Below are 19417 nucleotides of genomic sequence, written 5' to 3' on the forward strand. Positions count from 1 at the left end.
CGAACAACCGCGGGATAAATATCTTTATGCAAATAATTGAGAGTGGATGTGCCTGGATTGACCTATAGCCCAATTGAATAGCTGATATGAACATTATTATTGATATTGAATTATTCACGGACAATTTCATAGGCAGGGGTGCTCATGGCAGGGGATTTTTGTTGTCCTGCGGCCTCAGGCTGATATAGTAGTCTACAGTAACCACAAAGTGATAAACAGGTTTCAATGATGGCGTAGAACCGCAGATGATGAAGGGTTTATAGATTCATCCCCATGTTTATAGTACTGTAGAAAAGAGACCCATGCATAGACAGGAACTGGCTCTGGGCTGGGCTCTCTCTGTATCTCTGTTGCCTTTACTAATGCCTGTTGCAGCTACAGCTTAAAGCTTTGGCAAATCTACTGTATGACCTGTAGCAGTGTGGCCAAAAACCAAGGAAAATGGAATACCGCCCTCTCCATAGAGGTTGTGCTCAATCCCATGCCCATGGGTACATTCTTTAGAATGGAGGAAGCAGGACTGAAACAAGATGACATATCACACTGTAGGCTATAGCATTTCATAGGCCTGTACATTTTCAGTTGTAAATGCTGTTATAGATTTCAAGCAAATGAGGGACATTTTTCAAGATGTACAGTTGAAGTCGGAAGTTTACATACACCTTAGCCAAATACATTTAAACTCAGTTTTTCACAATTCCTGACATTTAATCCAAGTAAAAATTCCCTGTCTTAGGTCAGTTAGGATCACTACTTTATTTTAAGAATGTGAAATGTCAGAATAATTGTAGAGAGAATGATGTATTTCAGCTTTTATATTTCTTTCATCACATTCCCAGTGGGTCAGAAGTTAACATACACTCAATTAGTATTTGGTAGCATTGCCTTTTAATTGTTAAACTTGTGTCAAACTTTTTGGGTAGCCTTCCACAACCTTCCCACAATAAGTTGGGTGAATTTTGGCCCATTCCTCCTGACAGAGCTGGTGTAACTGAGTCAGGTTTGTAGGTCTCCTTGCTTGCACACACTTCTTCAGTTCTGCCCACAAATCTTCTATGGGATTGAAGTCAGGACTTTGTGATGGCCACTTCAATACCTTGACTTTGGTGTCCTTAAGCCATTTTGCCTCAACTTTGGAAGTATGCTTGGGGTCATTGTCCATTTGGAAGACCAAATGTCTTCCAAGACCAAATGACTGCTTCAATATATACACATAATTTTGCTGCCTCATGATGCCATCTATTTTGTTAAGTGCACCAGTCCCTCCTGCAGCAAAGCACCCCCACAACATGATGCTGCCACCCCCGTGCTTCACGGTTGGGATGGTGTTCTTCGGCTAGCAAGCCTCCCCCTTTCTCCTACAAACATAACGATGGTCATTATGGCCAAACAGTTCTATTTTTGTTTCATCAGACCAGAGGATATTTCTCCAAAAAGTGCAATCTTTGTCCACATGTGCAATTGCAAACCGTAGTCTGGCTTTTTTATGGCGGTTTTGGAGCAGTGGCTTCTTCCTTGCTGAGCGGCCTTTCAGGTTATGTCGATATAGGACTTGTTTTACCGTGGATATAGATACTTTTGTACCTGTTTCCTCCAGCATCTTCACAAACTCCTTTGCTGTTGTTCTGGGATTGATTTGCACTTTTCGCACCAAAGTATGTTCATCTCTAGGAGACAGAACGCGTCTCCTTCCTGAGCGGTATGACGGCTGCGTCATGGTGTTTATACTTGCATACTATTGTTTGTACAGATGAACGTGGTACCTTCAGGCGTTTGGAAATTGCTCCCAAGGACGATCCAGACTTGTGGGGGTCTACAATTATTTTTTCTGAGGTCTTGGCTGATATCTTTTGATTTTCCCATGATATCAAGAAAAGAGGCACTGAGTTTGAAGGTTGGCCTTGAAATACATCCACAGGTAAACCTCCAATTGACTCAAATGATGTCAATTAGACTATCAGAAGCTTCTAAAGCCATGACATCATTTTCTGGAATTTTCCAAGCTGTTTAAAGGCACAGTCAACTTAGTGTATGTAAACTTCTAACCCACTGGAATTGTGATACAGTGAATTATAAGTGAAATAATCTGTCTGTAAATAAATGTTGGAAAAATTACTTGTGTCATGCACAAAGTAGATGTCCTAACCGACTTGCCAAAACTATAGTTTGTTAACAGGAAATTTGGGGAGTGGTTGAAAAATGAGTTTTAATGACTCCAATCTAAGTGTATGTAAACTTCCGACTTCAACTGTATTTAGCTGGCTGACTTTTCGGTGCACAATTAGTTATAAACTAGACAACAATGTTTAAGTTTCAAAGGATTCCATTTCTTTTTTAATTATGTCTAGGCTCCTCTCAGCGAAGTCTACTTATACATTGGAAAATCAATGATCTCACTTTCAGGTAGATTTCCATTCTAATGTGGGAAAGTGTAACAATGGAAGAGAATATGACTCTGCAGCCTACTGTGTACCGCTGTGCCATTTTTCAAGATTGCATTTCAGCAACCCATTCCGTACTGTATACTTCATCTTAAAGTGCTTTTCGACTTGCACTTGTAATCAACTCCACACAGACCATATGTGCTGGCGAATCACAACCACACAGCAGCTCCACCCAGCTGCATGCAGATGCAAATTGTATACGGGTGGTAAGTGGTGAGATGGAGGGAGGGCTTAAGGCCAGTGAGAAAGAGGACACAGGAAGATTATGTGCTCACATCCATATGGGCTGCTGCGCTAGCGTTTGGAAAACATTTCTGTTTTTAAAAAGAGGAGGGGATTAGACTGCAGTGCTCTTAAGACCCTGCAACTGAAAGTGAATTGATGACACTTTCTAGTTCGAGAGAGAGAGAGAGAGAGAGAGAGAGAGAGAGAGAGAGAGAGAGAGCGCACTTAAGGAAGTCAGGAGCAAACAAATACCATTGCTTATGAGCAGAATGCACCATCCAAGAGGTAAAAGGCAGCTAGCTCAAGGTTGGCAGAGATGATCTGATCAAGCCCCATTTCCAAGGAATGATACATTGCTATTGGGGTTGATGAGGCTGAAATCAGCAGGTAACAACATCAGTGACAACACAATACACTGAAGCTGGTTGCCAGGATGCCATCCTCCTCCTACTATAATCTGCAACAGGGAGACGGGGAGAATTGATCCAGCAGATGGATGCATGGATCTTCTGACTCCTGTCCAGACAATAATTTCTTATCTAGTAGTTATTAAAAGCAGCAGAGTTATCAATTTGACAAGAGGACACCTTCTAATCTTGTTGCTGTATTCACAAGTATCTGTGACATGTCACACACACACAAGCACCAGGGAAACATTGGCAAGTAGCTTTTTTTGTGTGAACTAGCCTACATTGTTTTTGGTCGGCTCTGGCTACGTTTGTGACGGCAAGCGGTACCGGAGCACTAAGTCTAGGTCCAGAAGGCTTCTAAACAGCTTCTACCCCCAAGCCATAAGACTGCTGAACAGTTAATCAAATGGCTACACTGACTATTTGTATTGACCCCCCCTTTTTATGCTGCTGCTACTCGCTGTTTATTATCTATGCATAGTCACTTTACCCCTACCTACATGTACAGTACATATTACGTCAACTAACCTGTACCGCCGCACATTGACTTGGTACCGGTACCCTCTGTATATTGCCTCGTTATTGTTATTTTATTGTGTTACTTTTTTTAAAACTTTAGTTTATTTAATAAATATTTTCTTAACTCTTGTTTTTCTTAAAACTGCATTGTTGGTTAAGGGCTTGTAAGTAAGCATTTCACGGTAAGGACTACACCTGTTGTATTCGGCGCATGTGACAAATAAAACTTCATTTCATTTGACATTCTGCTTTGCCATCGCGGTGTTCCAGACTGTTCAAATCCATCCAACAGGCAGCTGTTGACAGTTGATCAAAGAGAGCAGTGAGGAAATCAGTGTCAACATGTGGGTATTATGCTGGTACTGCATGGCAGCTCTCCTGGAAAACATATCCTATTCCCTATGGAGAGGGAGGGAAATGCCATCTACATATCTTGTATAGTGGTACTACGACAGACACACGAGACATTTACCTTATGCATTCAACAACTTTCATTCAACCAGCCTGGTCTCGGCAGAAAAGGCAGGTAACACGTCCAGGTGTCAAATGAGAATAAATCAAACGTGATCTAGTACTAGAGGTTAAGATCGTTCGGCCAGTAACCAAAATTTCATTGGTTCGAATCCCTGGCTTCGAGCTCCAACATGCAGGACTTGCAAGACTTGAGCAAGGCACTTAACCTTAATTGCTCCTGGAAGTTACTCTGGTTAAGAGGGTCTACTAAATGACTAACATTTAAAAATGTCAAATGTAGCCAACTAGTTTGTATTTCTGATCTCTGAGAAGCCAAGATTTGTCAGGATAAACTGGCAACCATCCAACGCAGTCACAGCAAGTCAGTCATGTGCTTGTAACTGTAAGGAAATGGTTAAGAAGTAGCTACTTCAAAATTACTTCTGACAAATCACTTAGATTAATGAAACTAAACATCTACTGCTGTGCAACATTAAATCCAGTCACACAGTAGGGTATAAAATTACAATCACTGTAATTACACCAAATATCATCTCATAAATCCACTTTTATGCTGGCATATTGTAACATTGGGTTTAAAATCAATCACAGTACGATAAAATAATGATTATATAGACTTTTACATAGGCTTCAACCTGCCCTTAATGAGTAGCCAGTGAGTGGACAGTGCATTTCGGTCCCATACAAGCTCACACTGACTCCTCATATCTAACAGAGGGAGAGAGGTGAATGGAAGAGCCCTTATGATTAAACCCAGTGCAGCCCGTTTACAGGAGATCATTGAGTGTACACTGCACGTCCGTGCCCCGTGCCAGACACAGAATAAAAATGAAACATATCCTGCTAGCAGGACGTGCGCTACTATAGGAAGAAGTTTTGCTTTATCGCTGGGTACTGGGATTTACAGAGCCCTTCCGGTTGGACAAATTAAACCACTGGGAGAATTGACAGCCTATGATGATCCAAGGTTTTGAATGTAGTCAAAGACTCCCGTCCTGTACATGAAAACACAGTCTCCCTTTTGATGACATGGCAGTAATTCATTAATGAGAAGCAAGCAGAGAACAATCGAGGTGAAGATCACAGTGGCTGATCAGAAACCTGTACAAATCCATTATCATGTTGAGCCATGCAGACAAACCAGCTATGGAGAGTTTACTGCACTAAGGCCACGCACCACAAGCTGAAATGCCATTTTTGCATCTATCAATTTTGAAATTTGTTGGTATATCGGTCCATTAATATTAGTACTTTCAAAAAGTAAACATAACATTTGAAAAAAACTGGATTAAAATGTATATTTGTAATACTACTGTCATCAACATTTGAATGAATTTGAACCACTTTAAATTGGACATACATCAATAACTGCAAAGCTCAGCTCACTACATTAAATTACACCATTTAAAGCCCATTTCATAGAGAATGTTACAAACTGGACTATATTTAGTAACTTACTTTTAATAGATGGTAATTGGGTCTAAATAGAGGTTTGGCGTTTGGTAGTCTAAATTTAGTGTACTTGTCTTTAACTGCCATTTCCCAAAAGACAGGCTCTTCCCACACAGTAGCTGCATTCACAAAATTGTGTGTGGTTATCCTTAGAAATATTGTCCAGCCTTTCCCAGAGGGAATTGTTGATATGTTTGAATGTTAACATGTCTATTTATTCCCATTTTAGCACATTTATCAGCCAAAACATGACACCCACTCTGTATTCAAGAGCATGTTGTGTCTCAACTGATGGCAGGCACAACACAAACACCTTAGATGGTGTAAAATAGGGTCTAACCTACAACATACTGTGTATGAATTATGTTTTAGTCCACAAGTTTTTTGATAATTGACGTTAAATGTTAAAACATTATCTTTATAAAAAAAAAACAGCATTTTCCAGAAATTATAACATAGTTTGACAACCCTGTTGTTAGCATTTAAATGATATCAATCTCAACCTTTGGTTATCTTTTCCAGTGATGAAGACATGGATGTCTCGTGGTATGGTGGGGTATGCAAAATGGGTCAACTTTGAGCACCTTTATCTCTTGGATGTTTTGACATTCAGATCCAAAAAGTCACTTTCTGAGCACTTATATAATGGTCAAATATGTATGGAAGGTTTCATTCAAATCGAAAGGGATTCTGTCAAAAGGTGATTGAATTTAAATGTCCTCTTACATGTCCTCTTACATAGCACCACTTGGATTCTGGATCTCTTTCTGTGAAATACAGGTTGTTGATAGAGTTCTGCCAATGCAAACTGAATCAACTGACACCAGGCATTTCATTACATTTCATTCAATTGATATATGAACTCATTTACTTGCAGGTATCCACAAAGACTGTGTCTAAGAATTACGTGTTTAGCATTGATTGATGCCTAAGCAACCCAAACGGAAAACATTAGTCAGGGCATTCGTAAATCACATTGGACTGAAACGCCAGCCAGATTAATGAGTTGCTCAATCATTGTTTCCAGGTACCAGAGTCAACTCAAGATAGGTATTTTTCTGGGGAGTAAGCAGCATTGTGGGTAATTACCAGAGACAGGCTGATGGCATTGATGAAGTGCAGGGGACGTGGGCAACAACATCTGAGCCGACAGCAGTCAATGAACGAAAGACACCGGCAGTGTGACGAGATAAAGGTGTGCACAAGCAAGTCTTGTGTAAGCACTTCAATCAACATGTTTGCAAGACTTCCCACATTGCATTGCTCTTCACTCTAGTAGGTCTATAGAGGCTGTAAATGCTATGGGAAGTGAGACAGAAATCATGATCAATAATAACGTACATTCAGTGTGTTCACTCTTGCGCTTGAGGAGACAGGACTTGACTCTTAGAACATCCATCATTTTCCTTAATTGCTCTCCATATGGCCATTTTACAAATACCCTCAGGGCTTTTCCGAGGAGCTGCTAACTACAATATTTGCCATTAATCCAAGTCCTCAATAGATCATTTAAAATCAACTTTACCCTAAAGGACCTCAGGACTTCTGAGTGTTTCAAATAAACAGACAAGGTCATTTTGGTAAGGGACCTGAAGCAGGGTACACAGTGTGCAGCAAACTCTGCTCACTGAACACCATTCAACACACCAATGGCTGAACATTTGTTGTTGTTGTTATACTATTGCACACAGACAAATTGTCTTCAGATCTGTTGGTGAGCTGAGGATTCAGCAACATGACATTAGCAACTCATATTTTATATGGAATATAAGACTAATATTAACAATATTGTATGTGCCCAATGCGCCATGAATTTGCAATGCCTTCACCCTGTTCATGTACTTAAGTCTTTTGTATCAGAACAGCATACGATATAATAGAATAATGTATTTCTTGGCTTCACAACATTAAAGTTAAACTAAAATAATTACATGGTTCAAGGTATTTTATAAACTGCTTATTATGAAGACAATCTAGGTACGCATCTTGAAAGTATTGTAATGACCCGGCTGGGTCATAAAGGAAAAAGAGACGGACTCTAGGTGTGCAGGTCAGAACACAGGTTTATTCCTAAACTGGGCTATTGTTCAGGCCACAGCCTACGCCGCTAAATGCTGAACGTACACAATTATACCAAGTCTAATTAATGTTTACTCCCATAGGAACAGATCAAGGCCCTGAACAGAAAGAGAGAGAAGATGAGACAGTAATCCCTATTTATGCATTTCCAAATCCCGCGGGATTACCCATCATACCCCCCCAACCTTTCCCTCTGTCCTGACATATTTAACCCCTGCTAGTAGCCATGAGAACCATAACACACCCACAAACACAGAACACAATACCGGGTCGTTACAGTATCTATTAGGAAAACTTTGATAAAGCTCTCAAATAAAAATCTGGGTAACACTTTACAATCTCTCCCGATGTTCTTATTAGGCCTATACTTTGTAGATGTTCCTGCATAATAGCCAGGGCCGGATTACGAACAGGTATGCAGGGCCAAGCCCCCCCCCACCCCCCGGGGCCCCAACCCATGGCAAAACGTTTAGAATTGCCGGAAACTAGCTTTAAAACTGCAACGTTTTCTCTTAGCCTCATGACAAAATATGTAGAGTATAATTATAAAACTGCACATTTTTCTTTCTGCACCATGGCAAAGTGTGTTGAAATACAGGAAGTTAGCTGAGCATGTTGTTGTTGTTGCTGAAATGTACCTCTGATGACGCTGTAGCCACAATCGAGTCTGACGAAGTCACAAACACCTTGATAAATCTGCGGATGAGATCAAGGACTCCCTCTTTCGTCTTTGGCAGCACACGTCTAAACTAGATTTAACCAGCAAAACACATTCAGGAGCCTAGTTTACCAACACTTCAGAGATGCGTCTTTTTCGGCCAACAAGATTAAGTATGACTTTTAAAAATGTCATTATCGCAAAAGTAAGACCAGAGAATGGTATTGCTTGTAAAGGTTACTGCACTTTCCTTGCCATTCCAAATACCAGGAGCGAGAGAAGGCTAACTTTGGGACCGTTACATTTCTATAATTCCTGGACAGCAACTGCACAGCGTGAGTTGAGAGTTCTCTCATCTTTGTCAACATCTAACAAGCAACAATGTAACAGAACAGTAACAACAAACAACCACGCATACGACGAAGCCTTCAGAACAGCGAGGGATGACCCTGAACAGTTCTGGAGTGAAGCAGCACAGAATGTAACTTGGTTTGAGCCATGGAGCCGAACAATGGACAATGGGGACGCCATATTTCCAAAGTGGTAACTATTTACTGTATGTTGCTAAGTTTCAGTGCATCGATACCAATGAGGTGAACGCCAAATACGGGTTTGTTGCATAATGGTAAATACTAGTCATTTTACAACCGCTGGTGAACGACAAAGCAATGGTAAAAGCTACTATTAATTACATGGACATTATCCTGCAAGTCGTTTCGGTGCAACGTCGAATTCGCTAAGTCAGTCACACTTGGGTCACAGAGTATAAACCCAGTGGCGAGACTTCCGGGAACGCTTGCAAAGCAGACCAGTCATGGGTTTGAGATGTCAATGACAGAGGTGAAAACTCTTCCTTAGTTGTTAATTTTATCGAAATCTAAAGGGACAACGTAGATAGGAGCACATTTCCTACCTAACTAGTTGAACACATTACTACTCCAACCTTGTGAAAGTGATAAACGTTTTTTTTTTCGTCAAAAACATCTGTATGTTGAAGGATATGCTTTGAGACATGCGCGGTTCGGCGCGAGACAACCTTTAGACCCGATGACGTTATCTAGCACTACTGCCACCTACCACTTTGGCACTATACAATTTATCCTACTACTTGAAAGCATTATATGTGTGGGCGATACATTTATGTGCACTGTACATACAGTTAGTAGTCTATGACGATCCAATTGTGAAATATAATGCACTTGTGCATAATTGTTACATATTTTGTAATGGTTGTCAGAATGAATGTTGTGTACCAAGGTCACATTAAACCATGTATAGCTGTCCAAAGTATTTGATGGTAGACCTCACAAGATGAACCTTTAATTCTGCATGGTAAAAATCCCATATGCTCTCAAGATTGACCTCAGTGTTGTAATAGTTTTAAAATCAAAGGCATATGGCTAGTGAGCGACTTTGCATGATGTCTCATCTTTCTGTGTGTGTGCATATTTAAAACAACAGGAATCCAGACACCATCTGCTTGTCTCAGCACCTCAGTACCTCAACAGAGCTCATAATGAGTTGAGAGTCCCATTTCATCAAAGATCTGGGGTTGTACATAGATCCTGTACGTTGCAGGAAAAACTGTCATTTTTGTCTGTGTTCATCTTATCATACAAATTCTCTCATTGTAGACTAAGCTACTGTGCTTACTGTTATCTTTATGTTATTTCATAACATTGATAGATCTATAGTGAAAGTATTACAGTAGTTATTTATTGGCTCTTAATGACAATATGTTGTCTCTAATGTGGGGTTTTGTCTTTGTAAGGTTCGCCGGGGGGAAGTTGAATGTTTGCTACAATGCGGTGGATCGCCATGTCGAGAGCGGACGAGGAGATCAACCAGCCATCATTTATGACAGCCCAGTGACTGGAACTAAGCAGACCATCACTTTTAGAGAACTACAGGAACAGGTAATGATCTCAACCACTTTTAGAGAACTACAGGAACAGGTAATGATCTCAACCACTTTTAGAGAACTACAGGAACAGGTAATGATCTCAACCACTTTTAGAGAACTACAGGAACAGGTAATGATCTCAACCACTTTTAGAGAACTACAGGAACAGGTAATGATCTCAACCACTTTTAGAGAACTACAGGAACAGGTAATGATCTCAACCACTTTTAGAGAACTACAGGAACAGGTAATGATCTCAACCACTTTTAGAGAACTACAGGAACAGGTAATGATCTCAACCACTTTTAGAGAACTACAGGAACAGGTAATGAACTCAACCACTTTTAGAGAACTACAGGAACAGGTAATGATCTCGGGGGCACTTTTAGAGAACTACAGGAATAGGTAAGGATCTTAACAAACCTCTTCACACTGTAGATATTCATGTAGACTGTAGGACATCCCTCTAAATATACATTTTCACCTGTATGTTGTAACATAGTATAGCCACCCCTAAGCAGCTTGAGCCCCTCCTCTCTGTCCAGGTGTCCAGGCTGGCTGGGGTCCTGGTGAAACACGGGGTGTGGAAGGGTGACCTGGTGGTCATCTACATGCCCATGGTGCCCCAGGCCATGTTCACCATGCTAGCCTGTGCCAGGATCGGAGCCCCGCACAGCCTCATTTTTGGGGGATTCGCCTCCAAGGAGCTGTCTGTCCGCATCGACCATGCCAAGGTCAGCTGACCATCATAGCTTCACATTGTGTCTCTTTAGTTTGATGTGCTGGATGACAGGTCCCTTTGTTCTCTCAATTTAGTTTGAAATGGACCATGCGCTCAAATATATTTTGTTATTTTTTTTTAAATATTTTGTTATTTTCTCAGATCTGTTTAATGGTTGAATGGTTAAATGTGAAATGTACATGCCACATTTATAGGACTGTTTATAGAAGAGTTGATGGCCCACTTTCACAGTCACAGAGATAGTAATATTGCAGTAGATAAAGGTCTCACTGAAGCCAAGTGAAGCACTTTGTTGGAGGGATTTCATCAAAGCAGCAGGGATATTAGCCAGTATGCGACTCTGACGCTGAATTACATATACTGAAATCCTTTTAAGCTATATAAGCCAGACCTTAAAGCCTTTTAAGTTCTAGGCCTATATAACATTCAGAGAGGAGCACCTCCACTATTGCTGAAGATTCCTCCTCAAGCATTTGGGTAGAGTTGATTAGCCTGTTTTATATTGTATAAGAATGAATTACATATTAGAGACACTCATTCTATGTTGAACGAGACAGTCATTTCAGATCCCTTAATACATTTGATCAGTAACCCGAGGAAGGTATCATGGTGTGCAGATAGTAATTGAGAGGTAATATCGGTCATATTGATAGTACATTACATAGTCAGAACATGGCCTTTCAGAATGTTCTGAAGTACATTTCAGACTAATGCATTTGTTTGAGCTGTGTTGTATCACATCTGTTAAGTCTTGTTTCTTTTAAGAGGCACCGCTAGCACACTGTGTGAATGCTGTGTCTTCCAGCCTAAGATGATAGTGACGGCCTCCTTTGGCATTGAGCCTGGCAGGAGAGTGGAGTACATCCCCCTGGTGGAGAAAGCCCTGGAGCTCAGCTCTCACAGTCCCTCCAAGGTCCTCATCTACAACCGGCCCGGCATGGTGAGGTCCATAGAGATAGAATACTGTTCTATGTTATTCTGTGGTAAGGCCTAACTCACTAACGTCAACTCTCTGTGAGAGATGCCTGTCATTTCCCAAAGACAATAACTCTGCTGACATGCAATAGTTTTACATTATCCTCTCTATTGGTTACCTAATGCTATTACTTCCTGAATGGACCACGAATCCGGTTCCAGTGTATATATAAATGGGATTATTTCAGCCGTGAGCTTGTATGGAGTTATGGATGGTTCGACAGATCTGTCGCTCCTAAACGGCCTGTTGAAACAAAGGCGGGAGAGCGAAATGGTGCGCATGAGGGACTGAATCACGCAACACACGCAACGCTGAGATGTGCCCCTAGGTTGTGATGGGGAGCCTGGCACAGGGTCAGATTGAAACCAGGCAGAACCGGTAGAATAAAAGACAGTCAATTTCCCCCAAAACAGCCAGAAGCCACTTACAGTAATGTGTTGGCACTCCAGCAAACTGAAATGAGTCTCTTCTCAACTCGTACATAAAAACAGACAAATCTGTGCTCAGGGAAATCATTCTAAAAATGCTTTGCCTGAGCAGAGTGATTACAGTACTTTGCAATCTTTCACACCTATTTTATTAGTACCACCTATGTTTGGAATGTATCACAATGTCTGGGGTTTTGCGCCCTGATTGCTGCTGTGTTACCTTTATGCTCAGTTACCCTAGTAGCTATTTGAGATTATGCAACACAGGGAGGATACTTTTAAGGTGATATGTTGTATGTTGTCATGGAAACTGTCTGAGCAAATCACTAATCCTCCCCGTTGGAGAATATGAGATGCCCCCCTTTTTTTATATATTTTTAAGTCGTTGGTAAATTGCCGCTCTGATGAATCTTAAACCACTCTAGTAATCACTATGAAAAGGCAATGAGTGGTTCCAGAGAAGTGGAATTCAAAACCCACCCATAAGGCCCTCATTAATCAGAGAAGGGTCCTACTACTGGGTTCTATTCTTTTGGAAGAGAACAATTCAAAAACAGCTTGGCCTTTGGGCAGATTGAATTCCGCATGTTCTGCATCATGAAAGCTCACTTATTGAAAAATGCACAATTGAAAACCCAAGTTGTGACGACTATAAAAAACTTTTCTTGAACAATGTGGCATTGGTGGTCGGATGAGCCTTGTTGAGTTGTGCACAACTATTGCAGCTGTTTTAATCTGTCTCTTATGCCCACGTGGTAAAAATGATTGAATGTGTGTCTCTTGAATATGTCATGGAAATGAATACATCTCTCCTGGCTGATTGTCTGCAACAGGAGAAGGTGTCCATGCACCCTGACCTCAGTCTGGACTGGGAGGAGGAGATGTCCACTGCACGTGCTCATGACTGTGTGTCTCTCCCTGCCAGCCATCCTCTATACGTCCTCTACACATCTGGGACCACTGGAACTCCTAAGGTACAGCACTCTGACTAGACACAACACATGTTCATTACAGGAAGGGGTGTAAAGTCCCACTGGGAACTGACATCAGTTCAACTTCTAGGTTTGATTTACATTTGGTTGAGTTGTCAACGTGAAATCAACAAAAAATGTCACCATTTCATTGGATTTAGATTAAAAGTTGGGTGAATAAACAGAAGAAACTCCCTTACGTTGATTACATTTTTCAAATCCAATCCATTTCCCATTTTGATTCAATGTCATCACATTGCATTTTTTGGTTGAAATGACATGGAAACAACGTTGATTCAACCAGTTTTTGCCCAGTGGGGTCTAACGACTTTTATCGTAAGGAAGCCAGTCAATTTCACAGTTTAATGCAAGATATGAGTATCATATTCTACAGTAGACTTTCCATGGCTCTGCAAATGTGATTCAAGTTCCTTCTAAACTTTACCACCATGAGATAGATGAGACAATGTTTAAACCAGAACCAGTAGTACTGAATATGAGGTGAACCATGCAGGAGGTAGAGAAATTGACTGGAGGTGGCTCTAAATTGGAAAAACACAGCTCCAGATAGCTCCCTTTGTCTTTAGCACCCAGGCAATATGAAATATCCACCCGCTGGCCTGCTGTTCTCAGACTCTTAGTCACCAGTGAGATCTATGGAGGAAACAGCTGAACTCCTACATGTTATGTTACCATACAGCGTAAAGATGGCCTCACTGTCACGGGTATCGTCGGGGAAGGAGGACCAAAACGCAGCAGGCATGCGGTTGTTCATTTTGAACATTTATTAACTCCAAAATGAACATAAAACAACAAAAGAGAACGAATGATAAACTGACAGTCCTGTAATGTTGACACACTCTAAACACGGAACAATCTCCCACAAATGACAAACACACCCTAATATATGGGACTCTCAATCAAAGGCAAATAGACAACACCTGCCTTCAACTGAGAGTCCCAACCCCAATTAACCAAAACATAGAAACAGACACACTAGACTAAACATAGAATACATGAAAACCAAACAGTGCCCAAAAACCCCGGAATACTTAAATCAAATACCCCTTCAACAAACACACCACCCTGAACCACATAAAACGAATACCCTCTGCCACGTCCTGACCAAACTACAATACCAATTAACCTTATACTGGCCAGGACGTGACACTCACGAAATAGTTGAATTGAAAAAGAAAGATTTATACAAGGGTTTGATGTAAAATCTTTTTTTTTCAAAAGAACCTGTTGAGAGCTTGTTGCATTCGTCTTGCATCAACGTTCGCCTCTTTTCTACGTGTCCCCCTCAGGGCGTTGTCAGGGATACTGCTGGGTACGCTGTGATGTTGACGTGGACCATGGCAAACGTTTATGGCCTCGAGCCTGGTGAAGTAAGTCCATGTGAAACATCTCCAGTGTTCTTTATCATTGTATTACAGAACAGACACCATATGCATGCACAAACATAGTACAGTATGGATTCTCTCTTCTTTCTCTGCCTACTCTCTGCTAGGTATGGTGGGCAGCGTCTGACCTGGGCTGGGTAGTGGGTCACTCCTACATCTGCTACGCCCCTCTCCTCCACGGCAACACCACCATTCTATACGAGGTATGTACTAATAGGCCTATTATAATGCATAGGCCTATTATAATGACCTGTGAACGGGTCACTATTGGTCAATTGACTCCAGAAAAACAAACAAACTCAACTTTCTCAAGGACTTGTCCCTTTCACTCAGTGATTCCAAATGCTTCGCAGATTACTCTATTTAAAGATAATGAGCACAAGAAAAATGGACTCCTAATGGCGTATGATTATATGTGGTTTCAGACAACTAGCCTCTTGATATTCATGCACATGATCATCATTGCAAATTTACCCCGGCCTCATTAAACCAATATTCACTGGCTCGAAAAGGCCCAGTTAGGTTGGTTTGAGGAAGTTATTTGTATGAAGAGCTTCTGGTGATTCTGCTGTGTTTGGGCCCGGGGAAAATGACCCCAGGGCCCAGGGCCCAGGGAGAGAGGGGTGGGGAGGTAGGACTGCTCATGGAGGCTATCCACCTCATTAGCCTTTTGGTCTCTGTGGCTGCTGGAGGATTGGAGGTGGGTGTTGAATTCATCAGCCTGGCTTTAAGCAGAGCCTGTTGTCTGTGGCTGCGTTTGCCTTGTGGAATGCACTGCTCCTGTCCACCCTGCTCCACGCAAGACCTTCTGTCCTCTCACTGATCAATACACAGTCATAGATATTCACACTGGGAGGAAATTAAGTCCCTCGAGTCTGTTGTTGTTGATTTCCCAGCTCATTTTAATCTGTCTCTCTCTCTCTCTCTCTCTCACGCCTCATCTCTCTTTCATGCCTCGTCTCTCTCTCTCTCCTTACTGTACGAGCAATCTCGCCGACTGAATATCGGTTCCACTCACCCGTGGGTTCTTCCTCACTGCGACTTTTGTTGGTGCACAATACTTTCCCAGTAGAGTAATCTTGTTTCTATTCATCAGTTTCAGCCCATCTGTCTGGGCTCCAAATGTAATTTTGTCTCCATTTCAGCAGATATTCCCATGAATATTCGTTCTGTTCAGCACAGTGGAAGTGTTAATGTTGTGGAACGTCAATAGGAACAAAACCTTATGGCCTTACTACTGTTATTCTGTTTGATAGGTGGCTGGCTGAGTCATTACTACCGCAAGCCTCTAAAAACAGCTTGCTCTTAATGTACCGCTACACTTCAATACCCAATTGGCGTGTTCATGTAAGCTTATGACCTCAGGCTGTTTGGGTTTGTAACGGATCTCTCTCTCTCTCTATGCAGGGCAAGCCTGTTGGGACGCCGGATTCCGGGGCGTTCTTCCGCGTGCTGTCAGAGCATGGTTGTTCCTCCATGTTCACCGCGCCCACTGCCATCCGAGCCATCCGCCAGCAGGACACCCATTCCGCCATAGGGGCTCAGTACCCCCTCACCAGGTACCCTCACCACCCAATCCCCACATATTGGCATAACACTGCAGAGATGGACCATTCAACAACTGTCGGGGCTAGCTCTGTTTTGTACCTTTTCTGCCCACTTGAAGTAGGCCTACCCTTTATTCCTTTCAACTTCCAGGGACTGGGTACCTTTCATCCATACCCAGTGTTGTCCCCCACTGGCTGAAGGGTTTGGCGCTGCCTGCCCACTCTCTTGTTAGTCTCTGTCCATCTGCTGGAGCAGTGTCCCTGCCAGGCCCAGGCTCATCACTCACAACCTGTGTTCCCATTTAGACCTGATTGAGGTTTAATCAGGATGGATAAAACACCGGCAGGGCATTCATTCCTATTACATAATACTGTGCTGCTGCTAAACACACAGGGAATCACTGAGTGCTGTAGAGAGCCCCAGGCAATGCCATCTTTGATGGTGCCTGGTTCAAGGGACTGAAGTGATTGTTATCCCCATGGGAAATGTCATCATTTATATTGATAATAAATCTGTTGAAAATACAGTTTTGGTTCCTTAATATTTTGAAACAGCATCACAGTTGATCAGGTATAATGTGAAAGTAGAGGGGAGGTGGTGGTCATTTATTTAGATTTTTCTCCACACCTGTTGCACAAAGTCATAAAGCAGGGGCTTTGATCTTGGGTCATAGTTTGCCATGGAATAATCTGCATGTGGGGAATTTGAAGGTATTTTGTGTGCTGTTGGTGAACAGTGTTTTGCCTCGACTGCTCCAGGCAGACCTGAGACACAAATCCCAAAGGGATTGAATTCATTGTTTTCCCTGGACTATAACATTACATTCTTTCTGCTAGTTGTTATGATGGACTATGCTTCAGTTGTTGGTTTAGTCATGTGCCATGCAGCATCTTTCCATGATTGTCTTTCTCCCAGAGGGAGCAGGTTAGTGAAAGACTACAGCAATTCAGTGAGAGAGAATTGATGCTCAAACACAAAAACCGCAATGTAAGATGTTTCCAGAATCCAGACAGACTCAGACAGTAGTCGAATATCCAGCTGACCTTTGTGTTTCCTTGCCTGGAGACAAAACAGACAACCATCAAATATATTCTTCTCCCTCCTCTACTACCAAATAAGCTCGCAGCGTTAACAGTCAAGAAGCAGACACTAGCTGTTTTACAGCTCAGGAAATTGGATGTTCTCAGTGAATGTAAAAAGAACGCAATCCAGTAAAGTTGAATACAATAGCACTTCATGTCAATTAAAACGTCAACTCTATTTCCCCTCTTTCTCATTAATTGATTATAAACTTGTAGTTTAAAAGGCAAGCGTTTTGAGAACACTTCATTAAGCATTAAGACACTAAAATGTTCCTTAAAGGACTCTTGCCTTAATTCACGTGTGGATGGTTGCTCCTATGAATGGGTTGTTGCTGGTATCTCCTCAGTGTATGGCACCGTTATCGGTAGGCAGTTTGGAAGTAATATGATGTGGGTGGATAGCATATGAAATATTCATCACGCTCTCTCTTTGATAAGCTCACTGCAGTAGCCTCTTCTCAGCTCCTAGCTCAGTTACACCACATGCGTAGCTAATTGCACTGATTCCTGTGCTAAAATATACCACCGAGCCCATAACAACGATTGCCGCCCGTGACAGAGCCTGGGGAGAAGCCACTGCCATGGACCATTGCTAAGAGGGTCTCCGGGTACAGAGGGTCATTGAGGCAGAGTGAACGCTTCAAACGTAGGCTTTATTACATCACTTACCAACAGAAATGAGGCTTTATTACATCACTTACCAACAGAAATGAGGCTTTATTACATCACTTACCAACAGAAATCAGGCTTTATTACATCACTTACCAACAGAAATGAGGCTTTATTACATCACTTACCAACAGAAATCAGGCTTTATTACTTCACTTACCAACAGAAATTAGGCTTTATTACTTCACTTACCAACAGAAATTAGGCTTTATTACTTCACTTACCAACAGAAATTAGGCTTTATTACTTCACTTACCAACAGAAATTAGGCTTTATTACTTCACTTACCAACAGAAATTAGGCTTTATTACTTCACTTACCAACAGAAATGAGGCTTTATTACTTCACTTACCAACAGAAATTAGGCTTTATTACTTCACTTACCAACATAAATGAGGCTTTATTACATCACTTACCAACAGAAATTAGGCTTTATTACATCACTTGCCAACAGAAATTAGGCTTTATTACATCACTTACCAACAGAAATGAGGTTTTATTACATCAAATACCAACAGAAATCAGGCTTTATTACTTCACTTACTAACAGAAATCAGGTTTTATTACATGACTTACCAACAGAAATTAGGTTTTATTACATCACTTACCAACATAAATGCTTACAAATAAGACACTTAAAGTATAACTTCAAATAACAAAGCCTCTCAGTTTAAGATAACCTTTCAGCCCCAAACTGTCTGCTGCTACTGTATCTCCAGTTCTCTCCCTCGAATGTGAGCAGCAGCAGCCTAATCAACTGTTGGGGCTGATTGTCCAGCCAATCACACACGTGACTTATTTTCCATTAGCCTCCCAACAGAGAAAGTACTGGAAAGGCACTGGAATGATAGATAGTGACCGGCCTCACACGCCTGTACAGTAGGTAGCGGTGTATGCACCTGTCAGTTGGTTGCGATTCGCAAACATTTTTTAAAGAAGAAGGCGGCGGCGGCGCTGGAAGGGCACAGCAAGAGGGCTTGCCTCCTCCAGTCCCACAAAGTCATTATGAATGCACTTTCCTATGTGCTGATTTTCAGAAAATCAGATTTGCCTGTGTAGCACTTTCCAAGTGTTGAAAGGTACAGACCTGCCAAAACCACAAAATTGCCATTTTCAGCCCAGTATTTTGTTCTCGCTGGGTACTTCACGTTGACTATTGTTATTACGACACATGAGTTGCTTCTGTGGAATGGCTCTGCACTGTAATGGCCTTGGAGCATTATCAGCGAGCTTGAGCAATTTCACTCGTCACCCCAGATGTCAGAAAAGTAATAGAAAAGCGGGTTTGGAGCTCTCTGGTGTAGGATTTGCGTCTAGCTCTACCGTTCAACCCACACAGAGGAACAATCACAGCACAATGGAGCAAGCACCAGTTTATAGCCCTTATTAACATAGCCCGGAGCACTAACTCAACGCTCACAGGCAGAGCAG

At 41.8% G+C, this 19417-nt stretch overlaps 1 protein-coding gene across 4 annotated transcripts in view; it reads left to right on the forward strand.

Annotated features, from left to right (window-relative positions):
- Positions 1-8224: 8224 nt before the first annotated feature.
- The window catches only part of LOC106576328 (acyl-CoA synthetase short chain family member 3), a 37896-nt gene continuing 26703 nt past the window's right edge, over positions 8225-19417 (forward strand). The window contains exons 1-8 of one of the 4 annotated variants that reach the window (XR_006760150.1): positions 8225-8804; positions 10033-10177; positions 10710-10898; positions 11712-11846; positions 13144-13284; positions 14592-14672; positions 14795-14890; positions 16095-16246. Coding sequence is in view for 3 of the 4 variants with exons in the window: in XM_045699936.1 (XP_045555892.1) it covers positions 8407-8804; positions 10033-10177; positions 10710-10898; positions 11712-11846; positions 13144-13284; positions 14592-14672; positions 14795-14890; positions 16095-16246 (1337 nt within the window). In the remaining variant the exon portion in view is untranslated. Of the gene's footprint in view, positions 8805-9708; positions 9829-10032; positions 10178-10495; positions 10529-10709; positions 10899-11711; positions 11847-13143; positions 13285-14591; positions 14673-14794; positions 14891-16094; positions 16247-19417 lie in introns of those variants that run through there. The other 3 variants (XM_045699936.1, XM_045699938.1, XM_045699937.1) reach the window with 3 other exon arrangements.

The sequence above is a fragment of the Salmo salar genome, chromosome ssa17 (genome assembly GCF_905237065.1).
Source record: "Salmo salar chromosome ssa17, Ssal_v3.1, whole genome shotgun sequence".
Taxonomy (NCBI): Eukaryota; Metazoa; Chordata; class Actinopteri; order Salmoniformes; family Salmonidae; genus Salmo; species Salmo salar.